Source organism: Nerophis ophidion, linkage group LG11 (genome assembly GCF_033978795.1).
Source record: "Nerophis ophidion isolate RoL-2023_Sa linkage group LG11, RoL_Noph_v1.0, whole genome shotgun sequence".
NCBI classification, from domain to species: Eukaryota; Metazoa; Chordata; class Actinopteri; order Syngnathiformes; family Syngnathidae; genus Nerophis; species Nerophis ophidion.
This window is the reverse complement of record NC_084621.1, coordinates 29,359,703-29,378,224: the sequence shown is the minus strand read 5'-3', so window position 1 is coordinate 29,378,224 and position 18,522 is coordinate 29,359,703. Positions and strand designations below refer to the sequence as shown.

The 18,522-nt window shown below is 37.7% G+C and overlaps 2 protein-coding genes across 4 annotated transcripts in view; both read right to left on the bottom strand.

Annotated features, from left to right (window-relative positions):
• The window catches only part of crppa (CDP-L-ribitol pyrophosphorylase A), a 92,627-nt gene extending 85,319 nt beyond the window's left edge, over window positions 1-7,308 (bottom strand). Inside the window, exon 1 of one of the 3 annotated variants that reach the window (XM_061915531.1) lies at window positions 6,742-7,308. In XM_061915531.1, the coding sequence (XP_061771515.1) occupies window positions 6,742-6,998 (257 nt within the window). In that variant the 5' untranslated portion in view covers window positions 6,999-7,308. The remainder of the gene's footprint in view (window positions 1-6,741) is intronic. The other 2 variants (XM_061915530.1, XM_061915529.1) reach the window with 2 other exon arrangements.
• A 197-nt stretch (window positions 7,309-7,505) lies between these two features.
• On the bottom strand, window positions 7,506-17,895 carry sostdc1a (sclerostin domain containing 1a). The gene is made up of 2 exons (XM_061915533.1): window positions 17,615-17,895; window positions 7,506-8,406 (listed from the first exon to the last, which is right to left on the bottom strand). Exons 1-2 carry the CDS (start codon window positions 17,871-17,873, stop codon window positions 7,943-7,945), a joined length of 723 nt encoding a protein of 240 aa, XP_061771517.1. The 5' UTR covers window positions 17,874-17,895; the 3' UTR covers window positions 7,506-7,942.
• Between the last annotated feature and the right edge of the window lie 627 nt (window positions 17,896-18,522).

The following is an 18,522-nucleotide window of genomic DNA, read 5'->3' as shown; positions in this document are numbered from 1 at the left end:
GTGTCAAGAAAAAATAGTAACATTTCTGTATTTGTTTTCAGAAAGATGGCTGAAAATATCGGGGTTTGTTGCCCCATTTAGATTTAAAAAATATATATTTCCATGTCTGTCCTGAGTCCTCCTCCAACTTGTTAGTCGGTTTGCCTTTTGCTAAAATACTCACTAATAGTCATTAGAAAAATGGCTAAAAATATCTGGTTTTGTTGCCACAATTTGATTTTTTTCTCCCTAAACTTTTTTTTTTTCATGCACACATGTGACTGCGACTCACTGAAAATGACACACAATCCACGTTTATGTCACGACCCACCAGTTACTGTAATATTTCCATGTCTGTCCAGAGTGATTGACCACTTTGCAAAAATGAAAAGGAGACGTTACAGTTTACTTCTCAGAAAATGTTTCCCTGAACAGACGCACAACAGTTGTTCATTTATTCTACTACTGTGGCTTTATTGTTTTGCGTATATTTTATAGTTTTGTGTATCTGAAATAGGACTAGCCACATTGCCATAAATGGAAATTAAATGATATAAAAGAACCCAGAGATGTAGGGGTGCTTTATTTTTTGTTTTACTTTTGTAGATGTTAAATTTGCAGATGATTACTGCAATATATATTTCAAAAAGATTCATTGCTCTTCCTTTTTGCTTTTACCAGTAGCACTTTAGAAGTCTGGAGTAAAAAAGTGCACAAGTAGGTCAAATGCATTAGTTAATTTCAGGTGGTTAATCAAAGATCCATACAACATCATCTGATATGATTTCATAGTTTAAAGCACTACTTATGTATTTTTTTTATGATAAATAAGTGCTAAAAATGTTTTTGCTTGCGCGCTTTGCACGCTCAGGTGAAGTATTTGTGCCCCAGTACAGTATTAGGTCTAGTGACGCCCCTGCTACCCACCTCTGGAAATTATCAACACATTACCGTAAAATATCAAATAATGTTATTTAGCTCATCCACGTAAGAGACTAGACGTATAAGATTTCATGGGATTTAGCAATTAGGAACTACAGATTGTTTGGTAAACGTATAGCTAAAAATGCTTGAGATAACCTATCCTTGTGGGTTTTACTCGAAACATACGGTATGCTTTTTTAAGGCTTGCAAACACAAACATATTGCTGGGTATTGTGGCCAAACAGTTACATTTTTGTTTCAGCTGACCACAGAACTTTCTTCCAGAAGGTTATATCTTTGTCCATGTGATGATGTCAGATGAAATAAAAATTGAGCTTTTTGGCCACAATACCCAGCAACATGTTTGGAGGAGAAAAGGTGAGGCCCTTAATCTCAGGAACATCAGGCCTACTGTCAAGCATGGTGGTGGTAGTATCCTGCTCTGGGCCTGTTTTGCTGCCAATTGAACTGGTGCTTTAAATGAGACAATAAAAAAGGAGGATTACCTCCTAATTATTCAGGAAAACCTAAAATCATCAGCCCAGAGGTTGGGTCTTTGGCGCAGTTGGGTGTTCCAACAGGACAATGACCCCAAACACACGTCAACAGTGGTAAAGGAATGGCTAAATCAGGCTAGAATTAAGGTTTTAAAATGTCTTTCCCAAATTCCTGACAAAAATGTGTGGACAAAGCTAAAGAAACAAGTCAATGTCAGAAAACCAACAAATTTAGCTGAACTGCACCAATTTTGTAAAGAGGAGTGGTTCAACCAGAAGCTTGCCAGAAGCTTGTGGATGGCTACAAAAAGTGCCTTATTGCAATGAAACTTGCCAAAGGACATGTAACCAAATATTAACATTGCTGTATGCATACTTTAGACCCAGCAGATTTGGTCACATTTTCAGGAGACCCAAAACAAATTCATAAAAGAACAAAACTTCATGAATGTTTTTTGTGACCAACAAGTATGTGCTCCACACTTTATCACAAAAAAATAAAAGTTGTAGAAATTATTGGAAACTCAAGACAGCCATGACATTATGTTAATTACAAGTGTATGTAAACTTTTGATCGCGACTGTATGTGTGAAGTCCAAGTGTCCATGCACACTCTCAAATGCGACTATTGGCCATAAGCTGTATGCCTTCCGTAAACTCGTGGGGTTCTTATTTAATTTTAGCGTGGATAAATAAATTATTTTTTTGGTTGACCTATGACATCACTCTAGGCATCGCGGATCCTTAAAACTTATTTTATGTAATGTCCGCTGTAATTTTGGCACAGATTACAAATATTATGATTGGCTATAAGGGCTTCGAATCTTTGGGTGTCCCACGATTCGATTCAATATCGATTCTTGGGGTCACGATTCGATTATATATCGATTTTTTTCGATTCGATTCGATTCTCGATTCAAAAACGATATTTTTCCGATTCAAAACGATTCTGTATTCATTCAATACATAGGATTTCAGCAGGATCTACCCCAGTCTGCTGACATGCTAGCAGAGTAGTAGATTTTTTTTTTTAAAAAGCTTGTACAATTGTAAAGGACAATTATTTTATCAACTGATTGCAATAATGTAAATTTGTTTTAACTATTAAACGAACCAAAAATATGACTTATTTTATCTTTGTGAAAATATTGGACACAGTGTGTCGTCAAGCTTATGAGATGCGATGCAAGTGTAAGCCACACTATTGTTCTTTTTTTTAAATTTTTATAAATGTCTAATGATAATGTCAATGAGGGATTTTTTAATCACTGCTATACTGAAATTATAACTAATATTGATACTGTTGTTGATAATATTCATTTTTGTTTCACTACTTTTGGTTTGTTCTGTGTCGTGTTTGTGTCTCCTCTCAATTGCTCTGTTTATTGCAGTTCTGAGTGTTGCTGGGTCAGGTTTGGTATTGGAATTGGATTGCATTGTTACGGTATTGCTGTGTAGTGGTTTGTTGGATTGATAAAAAAAAAATAATAATAATAATAATAATAATCGATTTTTAAAAAATGAGAATCGATTCTGAAGCGCACAACGTATTTGAATCGATTTTTTCCCACACCCATATTGGCTATGCTTATGTTAAATAGCAGACAGCATCAAGAAATTGTCTTTGATTGCGCTAAGTACAGGACGACACTGTTAAAAATTTATCAGGGCGGAAGCAGGTCCGACACAAAGAAAGACCAGCGGAAGAGGGTTTTTTCGAAGGAATTTTCGGATGAAAATCGTACAAAAAAACTTTTTGAATGTGTCAAAGTTCATTCAAAAGTACGAAGTTCGAAGTGTCCTCTCCGGCCGCATAATTGTGTTAGTACGACTTTTCCAAAACAAAACACAATCGGATTAAGGTTTTGCTGTGGGTTGAAGGAGCCCTATTTAGAGTCAAATTATTTGAGAAATCTGACTTACAAACCCCGTTTCCATATGAGTTGGGAAATTGTTTTAGATTTGCAAATCATTTTCAACCCATATTCAGTTGAATATGCTACAAAGACAACATATTTGATGTTCAAACTGATAAACATTTTTATTTTTTTTAAATAATAATTAACTTTAGAATTTGATGCCAGCAACACGTGACAAAGAAGTAGGGAAAGGTCGCAATAAATACTGATAAGGTAGGGGAATACTCATCAAACACTTATATGGAACATCCCACAGGTGTTCAGGCTAATTGGGAACAATTGGGTGCCATGATTGGGTATAAAAGCAGCTTCCATGAAATGCTAAGTAATTCACAAACAAGGATGGGGTGAGGGTCACCACTTTGTAAGCAAATTGTCGAACAGTTTTAGAACAACATTTTTGAACAAGCTATTGCAAAGAATTTTGGGATTTTACCATCTACGCTCCGTAAAATCATCAACAAGTTCAGAGAATCTGGAGAAATCACTGCACGTAAGCGATGATATTACGGACTTTTGATCCCTCAGGCGGTACTGCACAAAAAAAACGACATAGGTGTGTAAAGGATATCACCACATGGGCTCAGGAACACTTCGTAAAACCACTGTCAGTAACTACAGTTGGTCGCTACATCTGTAAGTGCAAGTTAAAACTCTACTATGCAAAGCCAAACCCATTTATCAACAACACCAAGGAATGCTGCTGGCTTCGGTGGTCCCGAGCTCACCTAAGATGGAGTGATACAAAGTGGAAAGGTATTCTGCAGTCTGACGAGTCCACATTTCAAATTATATTTGGAAACGGATGACGTGGTGTCCTCCAGAACAAAGAGGAGAATAACCATTCGGATTGTTATAGGCGCAAAGTTCAAAAGCCAGCATCTGTGATGGTAAGAGGGTGTATTAGTGCCCAAGGCATGGGTAACTTACACATCTGTGAAGGCACCATTAATGCTGAAAGGTCCATACAGATTTTGGAGCAACATAAGTTGTCATCCAAGCAACGTTATCATGGACGCCCCTGCTTATTTCAGCAAGACAATGCCAAGCCATGTGTTATTACAGCGTGGTTTCGTAGTAAAAGAGTGCGGGTACTTTCCTTGCCCGCCTGCAGTCCAGACCTGTCTCCCATCGAAAATGTGTGCCGCATTATGAAGCCTAAAATACGACAGCTCGCCCCATCCTTTTTTGTTCCTTAGTATTTCATGGAAGCTGCTTTTATACCCAATCATGGCACCCACCTCTTCCCAATTAGCCTGCACACCTGTGGGATGTTCCAAATAAGTGTTTGATGAGAATTTCTCAACTTTATCAGTATTTATTAGGGATGTCCCGATCCGATATTGATATCGGAAATCGGTCCGATATTAGCCAAAAAAGTGAATATCGTATTTTATCGGACTGAATCTAAAAACTCCGATATAAGCGCTCCGATATAAGCTGTCCATTTGCCGCTGCAGCACTTCTATAATAGGTGACTGGTTTGATCAAACTCCAACACAGTAGGTGGCGGCAATGCCCCTTAATTAACGTTGGTGGCGGCCGCGGAAGAAGAGCATCTCTGATCCAGCATGCACAGCCCACGTGATCACAACAACGACAACGCGTGTGTTCAGCAAAGTGTAGTGATGTCGGCTGTGTGGAAGTATTTTAACTCACAGCATGCCGAAATGCTTATCTTCTTAAAAAAAAATCTCCACATTATGCTCAGACTGCAGAAAGTGGAGAAGGAGGAGGAAGAGTAGTAAGGGTAGTCAGCACTGACTGATTATTATTTGTTTTATGCTCTAGTTATTAGAGTGATATGTTTATTGTGTTTACACTATTTTTCAGTGAAGACTAAGAGTAATTACTACATTGTTTTGGGCATAGTCAGTCAGTGAAACTGGAGCTGTGAACTCTTAATTTAGAGCAGTTGGACAGTGGACAATATTGTGTTGTTTTTGTGGTTTTTGTCCCTGCCCACAGTTGTTTCCAACATATGCTGACAGTAAAAAAATAACTGAAGTGAACTTGAATTGTTTGCACTTTAAAACGTTTTTTGTTTCTTTTATTGGATTTATTTAGGTTATTTTTCAGGGTCTTCTAATTTATTTTTAATTTATTCTTTTCAATTGTATAATTATGTTGGTATTAGTGGTTATTTTGCACTTTAAATATAACATTTTGTTTTTATTTGATTTGTTGAGGTAATACTCTTATGTTGAAGGTTAAAATTTATGTAACCTATTGGTTAATAATAAATGGGTCAGTTTTTCCTATACCTAGTCATGCTGACTATTGTTTTCTGTTTTAACACTACAACCAACATCAGTAACAGTAACATCACTTTATCAAGCCTTTTCTAACATTCTACAAAACAAAATAAGGAATAAATATATGTATGATTCGTGCCTATATCGTATCGTATTGATATCGGTATCGGCAAATACTCAAGGCTACAATATCGGTATCGTATCGGAAGTGAAAAAGTTGTATCGGGACATCCCTAGTATTTATTGCCACATTTCCCAACTTCTTTGTCACGTGTTGCTGGCATCAAATTCTAACGTTCATGATTATTTGAAAAAAACAACTGTTTATCAGTTTGAACATCAAATATGTAGTCTTTGTAGCATATTCAACTGAATATGGGTTAAAATGATTTGCAAATCATTGCATTCCGTTTATATTTACATCTAACACAATTTCCCAATTCATATGGAAACGGGGTTTGTATTTAGTGTATGGACACATACTGATTGATTATAATGTGGAACTCTGCTTCGTAAACTTTTTGGTTAACGAATCACGTTCAAGAGCCAATTCGGGTTGTAAACCGGGGCTCCACTGTAGTATAAACATATGCGTGTAGATTGTCAGTCATCGGGTCATATAATCCAGAAATATTTAATTGAAGTAACTCTGAAACATATTTAACAACCAGGAAGAGTACAGTTGCCTCTATTCAACCTTTGTGGATATTGTACAACTCCTTTCACACAATTAAAAAAGACCAAAAGAAATTAGGTCGACCTTATTTTTTTTCCAACGAGTTGGCAACCATAAATAGTATGTATTGCAGGAAATGGTGGGAGGTGCTACTGCAGGGCGCTACAGACGTTTAAGCTTGTTCATTCAGAACATTTAGTTAGCAGAGAAAGTGAAACTATTAAGATATAATTGTTTAACACTGGGAAGTAGTGAACCACACACTGACGTCATACAATTGTTTAGCACTGGGAGGTGGAGAACCACACACTGACGTCATACAATTGTTTAGCACTGGGAGGTAGAGACCCACACACATACGTCATACAAATGTTTAGCACTAGAAGGTAAAGGACCACACACACTGACGTCAATGACTGAGCTGTAAGCCCTGCTGCTAACGTCTGAATAACTTTCCCAGAAGTTTTCCAAAATAAAAAGCATATCCATACCTCTCAAAAGTCTGAATGGTGTAGCTTATAAGCGGCCGGCTCAATAACAGGCAGAACTGTTTGGGCGTTAGCAACCCGGTCCTCTCTCCGCTGCCCCCGGCAGGAAGAATCACACACACCGGGAAGTCTACGTCGCCTTTACCCGGCGCAAGGCCGCTCTTGCCAGTCTGACGGTTTAGGAAAGTCCCTGGTTGCCTGGGCCTGTCTGGTTCATCGCTCGACATGACGCTGGGCTTCATCTCTATCAGCTCCTGCATGGACTGTCACAGTACTCCATTCCCGATCATTCCAATTCAATAGAAAAGGTATGTAAATTGCTGTTAGTCAACCTAAATGATGCTAAAACTTTTTTTTTATTTCAGCTCAACACCGAGCTTCCGCCAATAAACTTCAAAATAAAACAATGATCGATTATTTATATATGGTCTACTAGGACTAAAAAAATAACCATATTGCTTTATTAAGATAGTACAAGCAAATGCTGTTTCGGAATTGGTGAGAATATTGATGTAATAATGGTAAAACATTCTATTTCCAGTTTCAGTCGAGTGAATTTCTCGAACTTGACGCATAATGCCCTACCTGGTCGATGGTCTCGCGTGATTTGAATCGATTCTGTAATACTTAAAGGCTGCATTATCTAATCTCGCGAGATATTACAACGCTTGACTTGTTTACAGTTGCTGCTTTTAGACTTAATTTGACTTTGTAAAGTCATATTTTGAAGAAAGAAAGGTTGTTTGTGGTTAAACAAACAGGTCAACTTTTATTTTGTGGGTTTCTAAAATGTTTATTTCCAAAGTTTACTCACACAATAGAATATATTACATTATCCATTTTATACATTGTCATAGAAAAAAAATGCAAGTAAAAATTATTTGACATATGTGCACATATTTACAAAATGTTTTAAAGTTTTTTGGAGGCATGTAGTTAGATGTTGGTCCCACAGTCATCTCTATTGTACATATAATAACAGCAATACACATATGGTTACATACTGTACAGAGGACAATGCATGGCTTACATCCTGTGTCATGAAATCTGTGTACCTCTTTTTTATTCATATTTACATGTTTCACAATTGCCTTAAAAGGCATGTGATGCTCCATCAAAGTGAGACACCATCTTAACCAAATATACAAAGTCCAGTCCACTGAGAGAGGTTGTAATCCAAATAAGCAAAGCCTTAAAAAGACCCTCACGGTTCCGTCTGGGGCCAGTTCTCGTTTAATCGCTTCTTCCCCAGCTGCTTCCTGCTCTTGGCCTTGTGCTTGTGCAGGAGCCGCGGCGGCGACAGAACCATGGGCTCGAACTTGTGGCCTGACTCGTTGTGCTGCCTGGAGTATCTCTTGCACTTACAGGAAGTGACCACGGTGATTTTGTACGTTCTGGTGCTGCCATTTTGGCACTGCAGCCGGATGCGCTGAGTGCGGGTCTTGTCGTTGACGCAGCGCCAGTCCTGGCCACCGCTGCGGCTTGGGCTAGTGCTTCGGCGAGCCCAGAACTTTCTGCTGTAGGGGCCGCCGATCCAGTTTTGGAGCATCTGAGCCGGGAGACACTGACCGGCACACACCAGCTCCTTAATGGGGTTGATGCTGGTGCAGTGGCCATCAGAGATGTACTTAGTGGACCTCAACTCTCTGCAACCAATCTGGCTTACCTCTGTGGAAATGACATCAATCAATCAATCAATCACAATTTATTTGTATACCCCCTAATCCCAAGTGCCTGAAATGGTTTCACTACATAGTTGTTGGGTTTTTTTTTTTGCACCATGACTAGAGAAGGTGGTTTGCATCTTGTGATATGCCTAATGGTGACAAAATAGCAACATAAAAAATGTTAGACATGCGCCCCATTTATTTGGACCATTTTTAAACCTTTAAGGCAGGGGTGTCCAAACTGTCTGGAGTGAGAGCCACACACAGGAAAATGAATATATGCTAGTGCCACTTTTCATTAGTTATGCTTTATTAAACACGCTAAAATAACTAGTGTCGGTCAAGATATGTTAAACTGTTGAATATAGTCCAATGATAATTATTTTAGTGTTGTATATTGTTCAAACATTCAATGTTTTTTTAATAGCAATAATGTTTTAGTGTAAAATTGTTATAGTTATATAGTTAATCGAGGTGAAAAACAAATCGAGTCACATTTGAATCGCTATTATTTATCCCAATCCTAAATCAATTCATAATTTTCAAAAATGTATTAAATCATTTTTTTATTCCCTCTATGTATTCATTTGTTATGTTTTCAATAATAATCAATTGATAATAATACTTTTTTAGGCTGTCTCCAGGAAACCACAGGAGCTTTTTGAACCTGTAACCAGTTGTGAAAATATGTCTTTATAAATACTATACCAAATAATAAAGGGTGTAAAAAAAAAAAGGATGGTTCTCTTGCCATATTTGACTTAATAAATGTTTGGGTATAATGTTTATTTTTTTAACAAAACCAGTTTTATTTTAAGTAATATAGACATTTTTAGAGCTGTTTTTCTATTTTATGGAGGAATGTAGTTAATCATAGAACTGTCATCCAGTGTTAGTAAAGTAATAGTGATTTTAAATCTAGAATAGTTTTGAATATATTCTGAATCGAATCAATACCCCCAAGAATGGAGTTGAATCATGTGGTGCCCAAAGATTCACAGCCCTACAAATAATACAATGGAAGAATCGGTTTGAATGGTGGGGCAATCTTTCTGTGTGGAGTTTGCATGTTCTTCCCGTGACTGCGTGGGTTCCCTCCGGGTACTCTGGCTTCCTCCCACCTCCAAAGACATGCACCTGGGGATAGGTTGATTGGCAACACTAAATTGGCCCTAGTGTGTGAATGTGAGTGGGAATATTGTCTGCCTATTTGTGTTGGCCCTGCGATGAGGTGGCAACTTGTCCAGGGTGTACGCCGCCTTCTGCCCGATTTCAGCTGAGATAAGCACTATATATATATATATATATATATATATATATATATATATATATATATATATATATATATATATATATATATATATATATATATATATATATATATCCATTTTCTATCACTTGTCCATTTCGGGGTGGCGGGGGGTGCTGGTGGCGTACACCCTGGACAAGTCGCCACCTCATCACAGAGCCATCATAGACAGACAACAATCAACCTACCCCCAGGTGTGTGTTTTCTATATGCATATGTATATATACTGTATATATATATACGTTCTGCCCGTTTCCATATGAGTTGGGAAATTGTGTTAGATTTAAATATAAAACGTAATACAATGATTTGCAAATCCTTTTCAACCCATATTCAATTGAATGCACTACAAAGACAAGATATTTGATGTCCAAACTCATAAACTTTATTTTTTTAGCAAATAATAATTAACTTAGAATTTCATGGCTGCAACACGTGCCAAAGTAGTTGGGAAAGTGCATGTTCACTATGTGTTACATCACCTTTTCTTTTAACAACACTCAATAAACGTTTGGGAACTGAGGAAACTAATTGTTGAAGCTTTGAAAGTGGAATTCTTTCCCATTCTTGTTTTATGTAGAGCTTCAGTTGTTCAACAGTCCGGGGTCTCGGCTGTCGTATTTTATGCTTCATAATGTGCCACACATTTTTGATACGAGACAGGTCTGGACCGCAGGCGGGCCAGGAAATTACCCGCACTCTATTTTTACGAAGCCACGCTGTTGTAACACATGCTGAATGTGGCTTGGCATTGTCTTGCTGAAATAAGCTGGGGCGTCCATGAAAAAGACAGCGCTTAGATGGCAGAATATGTTGTTCCAAAACCTGCATGTACCTTTCAGCGTTAATGGTGCCTTTACAAATGTGTAAGTTACCCATGCCTTGGGCATTAATGCACCCCCATACCATCACAGATGCTGGTTTTTGAACTTTGCGTCGATTACAGTCTGGATGATTCGCTTCCCCTTTGGTCCGGATGACACAATGTTGAATATTTCCAAAAACTATTTGAAATTTGGACTCGTCAGACCACAGAACACTTTTCCCCTTTGCATCAGTCCATCTTAGATGATCTCTGGTCACAGAGAAGCCGGTGGCATTTCTGGATGTTGTTGATAAATGGCTTTCACTTTGCATAGTAAAGCTTTAACTTGCACTTACAGATGTAGCGACCAACTGTATTTAGTGACAGTGGTTTTCTGAAGTTTTCCTGAGCCCATGTGGTGAGATCCTTTAGAGCAGTGGTTCTCAAATGGAGGTACGCGTACCCCTGGAGGTACTTGAAGGTATGCCAAGGGGTACGTGAGAATTTTTTAAAGTATTCTAAAAATAGCATCGATTCAAAAATCCTTTATAAATATATTTATTGAATAATACTTAAACAAAATGTGAATATAAGTTCATAAACTGTGAAAAGAAATGCAACAATGCAATATTCAGTGTTGACAGCTAGATTTTTTTGTGGACATGTTCCATAAATATTGATGTTAAAGATTTCTTTTTTGTGAAGAAATGTTTAGAATTAAGTCCATGAATCCAGATGGATCTCTATTACAATCCCCAAAGAGGGCACTTTAAGTTGATGATTACTACGGAGCGGCATGGCGTAGTGGGTAGAGCGGCTGTGCCAGAAACCTGAGGGTTGCAGGTTCGCTTCCCACCTATGAACATCCAAATCGCTGCCATTGTGTCCTTGGGCAGGACACTTCACCCTTTGCCCCCGGTGCCGCTCACACTGGTGAATGAATGATGAATGAATGTTTGGTGGTGGTCGGAGGGGCCGTAGGCGCAAACTGGCAGCCACGCTTCTGTCAGTCTACCCCAGAGCAGCTGTGGCTACATATGTAGCTTACCACCACCAGGTGTGAATGAATGATGGGTTCCCACTTCTCTGTGAGCGCTTTGAGTATCTAACAATAGAAAAGCGCAATATAAATCTAATCTATTATTATTATTATTACTTCTATGTGTAGAAATCTTTATTTATAATTGAATCACTTGTTTCTTTTTCAACAAGTTTTTAGTAATTTTTATATCTTTTTTTTCACATAGTTCAAGAAAGACCACTACAAATGAGCAATATTTTGCACTGATATACAATTCAATAAATCAGAAACTGATGACATAGTGCTGTATTTTACTTCTTCATCTCTTTTTTTCAACCAAAAATGCTTTGTTCTGATTAGGGGGTACTTGAATTAAAAAAATTCACAGGGGGTACATCACTGAAAAAAGGTTGAGAACCACTGCTTTAGAGATTGATGTCGGTTTTTGATACGGTGCCGTCTGAGGGATCGAAGTTCAGGGTCATTTAATGTTAGTTTCTGGCCATGCCGCTTACGTGGAGTGATTTCTCCAGATTCTCTGAACCTTTTGATGATATTTTGGACTGTAGATGTTGAAATCCCTAAATTTCTTGCAATTGCACTTTGAGAAACGTTGTTCTTAAACTGTTTGACTATTTGCTCACGCAGTTGTGGACAAAGGGGTGTACCCCGCCCCATCCTTTCTTGTGAAAGACTGAGCATTTTTTGGGAAGCTGTTTTTATACCCAATCATGGCACCTACCTGTTCCCAATTAGCCTGCACGCCTGTGGGATGTTCCAAATACTTGTTTGATGAGCATTATTTAACTTTATCAATATTTACTGCCACCTTTCCCAACTTCTCTGCCATGTGTTGCTGGCATCAGATTCTAAAGTTAATGATTATTTGCAAAAAAAAACAAAAAACTTTTATCAGTTTGAACAGAAAATATGTTGTCTTTGTAGCATATTCCACTGAATATGGGTTGAAAATGATTTGCAAATAAATCATTGTATTCCGTTTATATTTACATCCAACACAATTTCCTAACTAATATGGAAACGGGGTTTGTATATATATATATATATATATATATATATATATATATATATATATATATATATATATATATATATATATATATATATATATATATATATATATATATATATATATATATATGTATATATGTATATATAAGGATGTCATAGCTTGTGCAGCCCTTTGAGGCATTTGTGATTAAGGGCTATATGAGTAAACTTTGATTAATTGATGATTGATTAATGTATATATATATATATATATATTTATATATATCGATTTAGATTCAGAATGAACAATAATCGCGATTTGGATCAATTTTTTTGTGCACTCCTACTGCAAATAGCCTCCGCGCTGCATTTTGGACACACCTGCTTTAGGCCATTTTGTCCAGTGTTTGGATGAGGTAGCGGAGGGCTGCAGGTTGAAAACACTACAAAAAATGGCACGTTTGACACTTTTCTGCTAATGTGCCACACTGTGTGAGAAAACAGGGAACACAAAGTACAAATTAAACTTACGGCAAATAATCGCACTCCAAGCTACTGTTTAGAACTATTCCACGTTCAAAACAAACACCATACTGTAGAAATAGGCTTCACACATGCTAAAGCTGCAGAAGCTTTCAGAATATCACCCCCACTATCTCTGCATAGTGCTCCTAAAAGACCAATCTCTCTCAAATGTTCTTCTTGAAAAAGTTGATGTAGTAAAGACTAAATGGAGGATTACGTCTACACTGCAGCTATGAGTGTGACTATTTTGCTGCAGGCTGAATATTGCGCCTCAATTGCAGGGCTGTAACTGAAACTCCCATCCCTTCATAACATCACACACCTCAGTGACAATGGCTTTCTCTCACCGTGACACCGTTTGATGAATGTCCTCATTATTATTATTACTGTATATGACATGAGCTTTTTAAAGTTACTTTAAAGTACTGTTTGCAGTCTGCACATGCGCTTTGCATTCATCAACAGACACTTTATTAGGTCCACTCAGGGCCGCCCTATATACGTAGATCACGTGCGAGGCCTCATTTTGTGCAAAATGACCGGGGCGCTCATGAAATTTCCCCGCAATTGTATTCTTAGACACTTCCTGCTCAGTCACTGATAGGAATATGAAAACACATTTTCCTCAACATCACTGTCTTCCATGGCTTTACCATGAATTGATTAACGTGGACCCCGACTTAAACAAGTTGAAAAACTTATTCGGGTGTTACCATTTAGTGGTCAATTGTACGGAATATGTACTGAACTGTGCAATCTACTAATAAAAATATCAACCAATCAACAATGGCGCACAGTGTTAAAGTCAGAGTTGTGTCAGTAAGGTATGCAAATGTGCTTTAATTATGTTATTTTGTACTTTTTTTTTTTAATTATTACTAGCCGGGTAAACAACATTTGATTGTATGCTTTTAAGCCTGCATTGTCACTTTATATTTTCATATGTTTCTAATTCCTTGACTGCATATTTGCTACATGAGAGGGTCAAAATGAAACAAAAATAGCTATTAGATTGGTGTGGCACACCAACTTAGCAATAAGTAGAATTTTGTTTTCAAGCAATTAATAGCTAAAAAGGTATTATTATATTTGCAAAGGCAGACTTTTTAATGGCTTACAACTATAAGGTGTCCAAAGTGCGGCCCACAGCTAATTTTTTAACGGTCTGTGACACATTCTAAATATACTATTCCTGAAATACATAAGTAGTGGAATACAAACGCAAAGAGGTGTACTGTAACGTGAAAACTGTCATTTCTCAACAAAAAAAAAAAAAGAATCAAAATTAATGTCGCTGTGCATTATTGACTTATTCAAGGCTCTAATTAATGACGTCACATCAAATATTTTACTTTGAAATGCATTTTGGGGAAATGTTGCATATTTTGTGTGCCATATCAAAACCAAGGTTTTCTTTGCCATGAAACATAAAGAAAACCCCAACAACTTTATAATCGACGGATATATCTGAAGTTTGATGCAGTTTCAAGAATTGAAAGTAAAGAAAAACCTGTCATTGCTCAAAAAATAATAATGAATCAAAATCAATGTTATTATGAATTATTGCCCTTTTCAAGGCTCCAATTACTTCACATCAAATATTCCACTTTGAAATATGTTCTGGGGAACATTTAGCATATTTCAGTGTTTCCAATATCAAAACTAAGGTTTTCAAAGAGCATAAAACGTAAAAAAAAACAAAAACAACAACAACTTTATTATCGGCGGATGGATCGGAAGACCTTTAGTGCATTTTTTTTTTAAACCTGTCTTTGCTAAAAAAAAAAAAATGTAGTAATGAATCAAAATCAATGTTGTTATGATTGACCTTTTCAAGGCTTCAAATACTTCACATCAAATATTTCGCTTTAAAAACAATTCTGAGAGAAATACTGCATATTTCAGTGTTTTTGCAAGCGGTTTATCTTTGGCATAAAGCAGGGGGTCAAACTCATTTTGTCTCAGGGGCCGCATGGAGGAAAATCTATTTCCATGTGGGCCGGAAGGGTAAAATCATGGCATAATAACTTAAAAATACAATTATGACAACTTCAGATTGTTTTCTTTGTTTTACTTTGACCCAAAATAGAACAAGCACATTCTGAAAATGTACACATCACAAATTATCCTCTTGACAAAACACTTCAAGTTTGTTGAAAATTCTGAGGAAAAAATCGGTGAAGTTTCAAAAACACCATGAAGAACACAACTAACTTAATCTCAGTGTATCTACAGAGCTATTAAACTTTAGGTCCCAGTCAATCCAGGATTAAACAAAAAACTAATTAAAGCAAAAATAAAAAATGACTACCAACTACCTCATTTGTCATTTCCACATATTATCTATCCTGTGCTAACCCAAAAAACCATACAAACTGACATAGAAATTCAAGAGGGTTGAGTTACTCCCTGCCTTCTAGGCATCACTTTGTATCGATATAATAATAAAAGCTTTGCAATGTGTGATTTCAATTTCAATTTCAACAAACCAAAAATAAAAACCTAAAAGACTGACAGTATTGCAATAAATCTCACATTTTTCACTTTCTTTAAATTTTAAACATGTTTTTATTTGTTTTACAATGGGTTGAGGGGAAGGAGTTGCAGCCCCGCTTTATCGTGTACCTGTTGCTTGGAATACTTGCTTGCCCCTGGTATAAACTATTCGCTTGCCTAACAGAATTTCTATCACGACATCCAGTGGACACACTTAGAACAGCAGTTTATTTAATTTAAAAATGCAGTTACATTTTTCACACAGCAAACTCATCTCGCGGGCCGGATTGAACCTGTTCGGGCGGGATTGAACCTGTTCGGGCCGTATGTTTGACATCCCTGGCATAAAGCATTAACAAAATCTAACTTCCTATCGACACACAAGGAGTGAAAGTAAAAAAAATAACATGAACTTTTAAAACTTTTATGACTGAGACCCTTTCTGGTCCACTTTAATATTGACGAAACCTGAAGGGATCCCTAAGGGTTAAAAAAAAAATCTATATACTTAGTCGGTTTTAAAGTCGAAAAATGTTAAAATGGCCCCCGCATGCTTGGAAAAAGTTTGGACACCCCTAATTTATATAGCGCAAACCTCGGCAAATTAAGGCCGGGGGGCTACATGCGGCCCGTTAAGGTTTTCAATCTGGCCCGCCGGAAATTCCCAAATCATTTTTTTAGATATTTAGGATCGAAATTGTAGCTGCCATTATGATGTGCAGTGATGTTTTCAAATGGCCGTAAGTCTTCAACTATACTAAGTATTTTAATGGGTTGAATCTGTACTTTTGCATGATATACTAGTTACTATGGTAATCAAATTCAGTGGTCCCCAACCACCGGGACGCGGCTGGCCCGATTGGTACTGGGCCGCAGAAGAATTTTTAATGAATTTTTATTTAAAAAAAAACAAAACATTTTTTTTATTTTTTTTTATTTATTAAATCAACATAAAAAACACAATATACACTTACAATTAGTGCACCAAGCACAAAAACCTCCCTTTTTCATGACAAAAACGTCCCTTTTTCATTACAAAGAAGAAAAAAAAAATAATTAAAAAAAGGACATCCCCCTATCCCCCCACCCGGGCTGCGGGACAAATTATTAAGCGTTGACAGGTCCGCGGATACAAAAAGGTTGGGGACCACTGATCTAATTAGTTACTATGGTCAACTAATTAGTTACTATGGTAATCTAAGTCTCAGCAGGTCAGACGAGGCACCAAGCAGTGTAGTGTTTCCAGAGCCTGAAATGTGGGTGTAAGGGGCAGACTCGGAAGGAGATTTTTACACCAAAGTTCAAAAGATTAGTGATATATCAGATTGTTTTTTTTGTTTTTTTACCCTTCGCGTTCATATTTCACTGCGTTTGTTGCATTTTTGTTGCGTTTCGCTTGATTGTAAAATATGTGGCTAGAGAGTGGGTGTGATGTTCACATGTTGTCATTATTCAGTGTTTTATGGTTCATAGTTAATATCGTAAATCCCACATTATTGACATGTACTTTCTGGGTGTCTCCTTCAGTAGAAAATTTTAAATTCAATTCCGTTTGTCATAATGTTTTTAGCATTCAATCAGACATTATTGCAAGGTTTTCTATTAGTGTTCTTAAAAATAGATATACCGGCCCCAGACGCATTAGTTTCTCTAAAGTTGGCCCCCGAGTCAAAATAATTGCCCAGGCCTGATATAGAGGCTTTTGATAATGCGTCCTTTTGAGCATTCTTGCTGCAGTACAGTTATAACACATAACTCATGAGTTGACCTCAAAACTGTATTGAATTATTCAGGGACCACTAATAAATGCATTGAAGTTATTGTAGTAATAAGTCATTCACTGCAGTTTGCTGCGTTATATTTAAAAAAATAAAACGATATTGATAGCCTCCATCTAAATAAATAGCAGGGCTGGCCATAACTTCACCAAACAAACCTATAATCAATTTATTGAACAGCCTCAGAAAAAAGTCACCATGCAGAGACGTTCCCACTTCAAAGTCCACACCCACGCTGGCTCCCCTGCCTGCTCTTTTTCTTACCGCTTCTGTCGCGCTCTGTCCCGGCCGCTGCGCTCCCGCCGGACCGTGCGCGGTTCAGTGACACGTTGCTCCGCTGCACCTCCAGCATCGGCGCGCTCACACGCGGCGAAACGAGGATCTCGGTGGCCTCATTCTTGAAGGCTTGGCTGCTGCTCCTCAACAGAATGCAAAGCAAAACCAAAGATTGGCACGACTCTTGGTGCATGGTGGTTGTCGCGGATGAGGATGAGGGTGAGGAGGAGAGAAAGGGATGCTTCATGTGATGCTGCTCTGCTGCTTTTATGGAGGAGGTTTAGGTGCATGTGTCAAACCACGCCCACTTTTATTTGATGCTGATGGGATTAGTTTAGTGCGGGGGTCGGCAACCCGCGGCCCTAGAGCCGCAAGTGCTGCCCTAGTGGCTCTCTGGAGCTTTAAAGGCCTACTGAAACCCATACTACCCACCACGCAGTCTGTTAGTTTATTTATCTAATAAAATATTTACATTGCAACACATGCCAATACGGCCTTTTTAGTTTACTAAATTAAAATGTTAACTTTCCCGGGAGTTTCGTCTTCCAAACGTCGTGCAATGATGACGTGTACGCAATACGTCACGGGTTTTTAGGAAGTATGAGCGCCGCACACACACACAGCTAAATGTCGTCTGCTTTGATGGCATAATTATACAGTTTTTTGGACATCTGTGTTGCTGAATATTTTGCGATTTGTTCAATTAATATTGGAGAAGTCACAGTAGAAAGATGGAGTTGGGAAGCTTTAGCCATTAGCCACACAAACACACGGTGATTCCTTGTTTAAAATTCCTGGAGGTGAAACTTTCCTATGGATCAGAGCGCGGTCAAGAGAACGTGGATCCCGACCACATGTCAACCAGCAGGTTTCGGTGAGAAAATTGTTGTTGAAAA

Bases quoted from the DNA above. Each gene is read 5' to 3' on its own strand.
- sostdc1a (XM_061915533.1), bottom strand. From the start codon at position 17,873: ATGAAGCATCCCTTTCTCTCCTCCTCACCCTCATCCTCATCCGCGACA. The intron at 8,407-17,614 runs GTAAGAAAAAGA...TCATTTCCACAG, and splicing joins GACAGAGCGCGACAGAAGCG to AGGTAAGCCAGATTGGTTGC.